At 37.5% G+C, this 7,614-nt stretch overlaps 1 protein-coding gene across 1 annotated transcript in view; it reads left to right on the top strand.

Moving 5' to 3' along the window:
* LOC102512389 (protein tyrosine phosphatase receptor type T) overlaps positions 1 to 7,614 on the top strand; it is a 338,884-nt gene that overhangs the window by 120,391 nt on the left and 210,879 nt on the right. The window contains exon 5 of the mRNA XM_032462324.1: positions 5,934 to 6,207. Coding sequence (XP_032318215.1) covers positions 5,934 to 6,207 — 274 coding nt within the window. The remainder of the gene's footprint in view (positions 1 to 5,933; positions 6,208 to 7,614) is intronic.

Raw genomic sequence — 7,614 nt, 5'->3', positions numbered from 1 at the left:
TCGTGGTTCTGAGTGACCTTTAATGTGGGGAATATAATTGCAAAGCTAGATTCTGTTGGGTATTACAAAGCTCACACTTGTTTCTTAGCCCATCTTGTACCGTAACGCCAAAGGATTATCATAGCATTTTGGTATTCAAATGTGTGCATAGTTGAATGCTAAAGCACAGACTCTTTTGAAGGGAGAACGAATATCCAAGATTATTCAGTCCACCTTCCCTCATTTCTTTAACAGCTTTATTTAAGTATAATTTGCATACCACAAAATTCATCCATTTTTAAGTGTACAATTCAATGATTTTCAGTAAATCTGTAGAGTTGTGCAACCATCACCACAGTCCTATTTTAGAACATTTTCATCACACCATAAAACACCCTGTGTCCGAGTGCAGTTGCTTCCTATTTCCACCTCCAGTGCTGGGCAAACACTGATCTGATTAATGTCGCTATAAATTTGCATATTCTTGATGTTTCATAGGAATGGATTCATACAGTATTCCGTCTTTCACATCTGGCTCCACTCATTTAGCATAATGTTTTTGACCTTCATCCATGTTGTAGAATGTATCAATAGATTGTTTCTTTTATTGCTGAATAATATTTCATTACATGGATATACCATATATTGTTTGTTCACCACTTGTTGGACATTTAGATTGACTATTATGAGTAATGCTGATATTAACATTTGTATACAAGCTTTCATATAGACATACTTCAATAGGAATCTAGAAATGGAATGGCTGGGTGAATGATAGCTTTATGTTTACCTTTTTAAGGAACTTCCAGACTATTTTCCAAAGTGACTGCACCATTTGACTTTCCCACAGAAATGTATGGCAGTTCCAGTTTTCCAATACCCTTGTCAACACTTGCAATTGTCTGTCTTTTTACTGACAGCCATTCTAGTGAAGGTGTGTGGTGGTTTCTCATTGTATTTTTTGTTGTCATTTTGTTTTGTTCTTTTGGGGTTTTTGTTTGTTTGTTTTATTGCTTTAGTTTTTCATTAAAGTATAGTTGATTTATAGTATTATATTAGTTTTAGGTATATAGCATAGTGATTCATTTTTTTTATAGATTATACCTCATTAAAAGTTAATGACTATAATGGCTATAATTCCTGTGCTTTATAATATATTCTTGTTGCTTATCTATTTTATATATAGTAGTTTGTAACTCTTAATCCCATACCCATAATTTGCCCTTCCCTGTCCCTATCACCTTTTGATAACCAGTATTTTATTTTCTGAATCTGTCAGTTTCTATATTGCATATACATTAATTTGTATTGTTTTTTTATATTCCACCCACAAGTGTGATTCCTTTTTTTGTATCCTTAGTTGTATAAAATCTTTTCTACTAGTCTTTAGGTCATTCTCATAGTTACTCTGTAAATAGTTGTAATTTTGGTGTGCCTGTGGAAGGGGTGAGCTCAGGGTCTTCCACTCTACCATCTTGGCCACACCTCTCAAGGATGACCATTTTTTCATGAGCTTATGAACTCCTTGTGTTTTATCTTTAGTGTAATGTCTAGTCAAGTCTTTTGCCAATTTTCAAATTGGGTTGTTTTTCTTTTTATTATTGAATTGTTATGCATCATTATGTATGTTGGATGTTTAAGTCGTCATACATACAATCTGCAAATATTTTTTCTCAGTGTGTAGCTTGTCTTTTTATTTGTTTAATAGTGTCTTTTGAAGCTCAATTTAAAAAAAAATCTGATGACATCCAGTTTATCTTTTTTCCTCTCATTAGTGTATCATGCTTTTGGTGTTGCATTCACAAACCCTTTTCCTAATCCAAGGTCGTGAAGATGTTTCTCCCAGAAGAGTTATAACGTTAGCTCTCACAGTTAGGACTATTATCTGTTTTCTATAAGTTCTTGCATATAATGTGGATTTAAATTTAGAGTTTTGCATGTAGATTATCAGTTGACCCACCCAGCATCATTTGCTTAAAAGGTTATCCTTTTACCATCAAATTGTCTTGGAATTTTTGTCAAAAATCAATTGACCGTAAATGCTGCAGTTTATTTCTCAACTCTCAATTCATATTGGTTAATCTGTAAGTCTGTCCTGTGCCAGCACCACACTATTGATTTCTGTAAGTTCTGAAATCAAGAACTGTTAAGTCCTCAACTTTTTTTATTTTCTTAATTGTCTTATCTGTTATGGATTCTTACATTTCCATATACATTTTAGTATCTGGTTGTTAGGTTTTGCAGAAACTCTTCTGGAATTCTGATAGAGATTTCATTAAATCTATAGATGAATTTGATGAGACTGGCCATAATAACAATATTGACTACTCCAATCCATAAACATGGACTCTCTTTCCATTTATTTAGATCTCCTTCAGTTTTTTCAGCAATGTTTTGTACTTTTCAGTGTATAAGTATTTTACTTTCTTGGTTTAGATTTATTTCTGAGTATTCTTTTTGATACTATTGTGAATAGAATTGTTTACTTAATTTTATTTTCAGATTTGTAAGTCATCAGACCTCCTAGTGTAGTTAAAGATATATGCTTTGGGATATGTATGTATATAATATTAAAATTGTGTCTCCAAACTCATCAAGTTGGCTATAAGATAAGTATCTATAAAAGATAGGCTTTTCCCTATCGATTTCCAATATTAAATCAGAGGTTTGTTTCTGCAGAAGAAAAGAATGGTAGAAAATTTACCAACATTTCATTGATGATTGCATAGAGGGACTGAATAATGGAAACCCTTTTTCTCTTTTCTCTGCTTTTCAAACTTTATAAAATGTTACTGTATTTTCCTTGACATAAAAATAATTTTAAGTGAATTATCTGGTGGAGTAAGATAAAGATGATGGTCCAACTTAATGTACTAAAAAGCAGTATAGCCTTGTGGTTAAGACTGAGGGCTCAAGAATCAGGCAGCATATGTTCAAAGTCTAGCCCCACCGCTCGAATAGCCGGATGACCCTCGGTAAGTTTCTGAGTCTCTCTGTGAGTCACTTCTTTTAATCCTATCAGAATAAAATAATAGTATCTGCTTCTTGGAGTTATTGTGAAGGTCAAATGAAGTAATGCATGGAATGAGCTTAACATGGTACCTTGTAGATAATAAGTGCTTACTAAACATTTTGAGGTAAGTGAGATAATAGTTGCAGTATATAGCAGCAGAAACTGTGATAAAAGTTTAAACAGAATGCTGTGGGAATAGAGGAAGGAGAAAAAAGCTCTGGTTTGCAAGGCAAGAGAGACTCCTCAGAAAGAGTAACAGTTAATCTGGGACTGTATTGGATGAGGAGTTCTCAAAATGAAGAAAAAGGGAAAAGTCATTTTAGGAATATGAAACAGCATATAAAATGGCAGTAAAGCATGTAGGGAGAACTGAGATGAATATGCATTTAAAATTCCTTTTTGTAAATTTTGGTAAATTCATTTCTATAATAAATAGACTATTGTGCGTTTAGCAGAAATACTATAACTTAGAGATGCAGCCATGAACTAGGTGGCAAGATCTCAGACCTCATGAAGTCCACAGACTAGTAGGGAGCAAGCAGTAAGCCAGTAAACAAATAATCAGACAAGACATGTTTCAATTGTGATAAAAGCTGTGAAAGAAATAAATCAACAGATGTGATAAACACTGACTCAACCAGAACACTGGTAATTATAAGTGAATGTCTTGGTGGATTTGAGATGACCCAAATCAGTGATTTTCAACAGAGTGAGAATGTTGTAGGGGATTGCCCCTGCTGGGGCAAAGGTATAAATGTCAGAATCACCTAGGTTTGTGGTTTCAGAGCTACTCATTAGGACCATTGGATAGCTTTTTTTTTTTTTAAGTATTTTTTTTAAAGTACTCTAGGGGCCTCACCCTTGTCAAATTATATTACAAAGCTATAGTAACTAAAAGTAACACTCAGATAAGTCACATTCATCTGGGTATTACACCCACTCATTCAGAATGTATATCTGTTCAACTTAGCTTTCAGACATCCAGGTCCTGCAGCTCCTCACTTGGACATGGTTCACACTCAGATGTAGTTTGCACTCTCAGTTGGCCACATTCACTCACGTGTAGACTCATGCACACTCTGTGCCATTGTTCAGATGTGCACGCCGTTTAGCAGGCGTCTTGTTGAGCCATGACTAACCTCCACACAGGTATCACTCATCCAAGTGTGGCGTTCACTCACCGGCCTGTCTATTTCCATCTGCGTTGCTGGCCCCCATGCTCAAGGAGGTTCGGGGGAAGACTTGCCATATTGAGTGTGTCATGTTTCCTTGCGTCAGTCCCTCTGTAGCCTTTCTCCCCTAATTAAGTAGTCCTGTACCTCTGTCTTCACAAAGTTGTGCTTCTTAACCAAGTGTCTTCAGATGGACAGTCTGATTGAAGCATGGTAGCCTTCACCACATTCCATTTTCATAAACCACGTGTTCGTTCACTATGCCATTTTTAAATAATCAGTTTGGGAGCACTGTTGCAATTACTTTATTAATTCATTAAAGTTCCTGGAGGTATTCTTTGGGTAATTGGTATTTTGTCTTAAATTACAAATCCCAGGGATTTGTGCAATAAAGATCTTCTAAAAGAAGAGCATTTATTCAAGAGAAGTAAAATTGTAAGTGTTCAAAGAGATAGTAAAATGTTATCAAAATTTAGGATAACTTTTCTAAGTGGAGCCTACACATTTGGCATACAGCTGGTGTTCAGTACAGGCTTGGTCATGTGTCTTCACACACTAGCACCTTCTCCCATCCTTATAAGTTGAGGGGAATGGGCGAGATCACTGGACAGGAGATCAGAAAAATCACTGTTTATCTTGATTAGGGTTTCTGCATCCAGTCAGTTTTGGCTTCATGCTTATTGTCAATTTTAATTCAATTCAGTTTGGTTCATTTGAACAATCTTTCACTAATCATTATATGGGTATCAGGCAACCTGCTGAGCAATGTGTCAACAGGGGAGAGTGATACAGAGATAACTAAGCCACAACTTCCACTGTCCAGAAGGTCACAGTCCAGCCAGAGGAACAGTAGTCCCATGCTCATGTTACTGCAGTCTCAGGCAGAGAGATGTCAGTGAGCTGTGGGGGAGTCAAGTAGAGGGGGGAAATCATTCAGATTTAGAAGATCTAGACCAGGAGATGAAAGATGGGCTTGGCCTTTGGGGAAAGGCTCCCATGGGCAGAAGTGGGTAGAATGAGAGGGCATTGCAGGTGGAGGAAGCATGAACTGGTGATGGCATGGGGTTGAATCCAAAGGATGTTTGTGCAGTAGCTTGGGGTCTGGAGCAGCTAGAATGAGGGGTTTATTGTAAGACTTTCTGAAAGGTAGACTAGAAGCCTGACACAAAGTGCCCCAAATGCCAGGATGAGGAGTCTAGATTGTATCATTCAGATAATTGAGAGCCTATGACAGTGCTTGAAGAAGGACAGTGTTATGTTTAGGAAGATCAGTGGATTAACTAGTTGGTTGATCAGATAAGTTAGAGGCAAAGAGCCCAGCTGAGTCCAGCTAAGAGGTGGAGAAGTGCCCAAACTCAACATTATGATGGGAGGAGAAAGGGGGAGGGGCGGGTACAGATTGCTGAGGTCAAGTCAGCAGAATTTGTTGATTAGAGGTGCAGAGTGGGAGCTGAGGAGGTAGGAATTGAGGAAGAGCCCCAGGTTCAGGATCTGGCCACTTGACAAGCAATGCTACCCTTCATTAAGGAAAGATATGTAGAAAGAGGAGGACACAGGTGTGTAGGGGTTGAAACTGAGTTGCATTTTGGATGTATATAGTGTGAGCTGGCTTTGTAACGTGTAAATGGAGATCTGTTTCTACAAAGCAGTGGGTTTATAAGTCTGAAGCTCAAGAGGGAGGTTTATTATGCAGACAGAGGTGATGATGATAAATAACGCATTCCTCCCTCCAGGTAGTGGCTCATTTGCTTCTCCTCTTTCCTGTCCAGTGTTTATCAGCTGGTTGTCAAGGAGGAGCGACCTCAGAAGTCACGGAGGGCAGCTGACATCATTGAGTGCTTTTCGGTGCCAGTGAGCTATAGGAATGCCTCCAGCCTTGATTCTCTACACTACTTTGCTGCTGAATTGAAACCTGCCAACCTGCCTGTCACCCAGCCATTTACAGTGGGTGACAACAAGACATATAATGGCTACTGGAACCCTCCTCTTTCCCCTCTGAAAAGCTACAGCATCTATTTCCAGGCACTCAGCAAAGCAAACGGAGTAAGTATGACCACACAGAGGTCATTTCTTGCCTTGTTTTCTCATTCTTAAATGAGGAGGCAACATGTCTGGAGAGCAGAGGTTGACAAACTGAGACCCATGGACCAAAACATTCAGCCCCATGCTTTTTTTTTTTTTTTTTCAGGTAAAGGAATATTGTGTGGGTTTTTTTTTTTTAACTGAGTAATAGTCAGTTTACAATGTTGTGTCAATTTCCAGTATAGAGCACAATTTTTCAGTTATACCTGAGCATACATATATTCATTGTCACATTCTTTTTTGCTGTGAGCGACCACGAGATCTTGTATATATTTCCCAGTGAAGCCTACTAATTTTCATAGTCTGAAGCTGCTTTGATGCTACAGCAGTATACTTGAGTAGTTGCGACAGAGACACTATGCCACATAAAACCTAAAATATTTACTATATGGCCTTTTACAGAGAAAGATCTCACACCTGTGTATTAGAGGCTAGAAAGGTGTTTCACTTGGGCAAATCATATGCAGATCTGAGTCTTAATTTCTTCATCTATAAAATAACACCTATCCAAAAAAAAAAAAAACACCTAGAAATTTGATATCCATGAAGGCATTAAACAGGTTTTAATTAATCAGTGGCTAATAACCCTTTTATCATTACCATTAGTCACACTATAAAATATTTTTGTCTCCCAAAGTCAAGGTAGCCTTTTTTGTGTCAAATTTTATTTTTTTTTTGGTTAACGAAGGGTGTCAATCATAACATCACAAAATCATAGGGCTAGGAAGGATCTCAAAGGTCATCCAAACCTCCTTCCCTCCCCTTGCACAAGAAACAGTGGTTCATTCAACATCATAATATCACAGTGAACTGATGTTAGTACTTAGTCTTGAATACCTCCAATGACAGAAAACTCACTTCTTTATGGGATAACTTTACTGATCTTTGTGGGGTCTGTGGCACTAAGAAAGCTTTTTATTGTATTGACTTAAATATATCTTTTATTGTAGCTTCTACCCACTGCTCTTGATGCATGCATTTAGATTCCAATAGAACCAATAATCACCTTCTCAGGTGGTATTTTTTTTTTCAGTTACAGTAAGAACTTTTCCACCATTCACTTCCCTCTATACAAACACACCCATCTGGTCTTATCTTCTGCAAGCTGAAAATCTTTCATTCCTCTTATGACTCAAGTATTTTCCATGTAGGAAGCTTTTGTGGGAAAATTCCAGGTTGCCATATTTCATTCAACCAATATATAATGAACAGTGACATATGCTGGGCCCTGTAGTTCATATTAAGATTATGTAGTGTGTGCCCTTGAAGAGCTTCTATAAATGTAAGCGAATCTGGTATGTGCCATGTCCCACAGTGTATCTGGAGAAGTGAGAAGCTCCCTGGAGAAGAGAAGTCTCAGACAAAAGC

The sequence above is a fragment of the Camelus ferus genome, chromosome 19 (assembly GCF_009834535.1).
Source record: "Camelus ferus isolate YT-003-E chromosome 19, BCGSAC_Cfer_1.0, whole genome shotgun sequence".
Classification (NCBI taxonomy): Eukaryota; Metazoa; Chordata; class Mammalia; order Artiodactyla; family Camelidae; genus Camelus; species Camelus ferus.
This window is presented reverse-complemented; position numbering and strand designations above follow the sequence as displayed.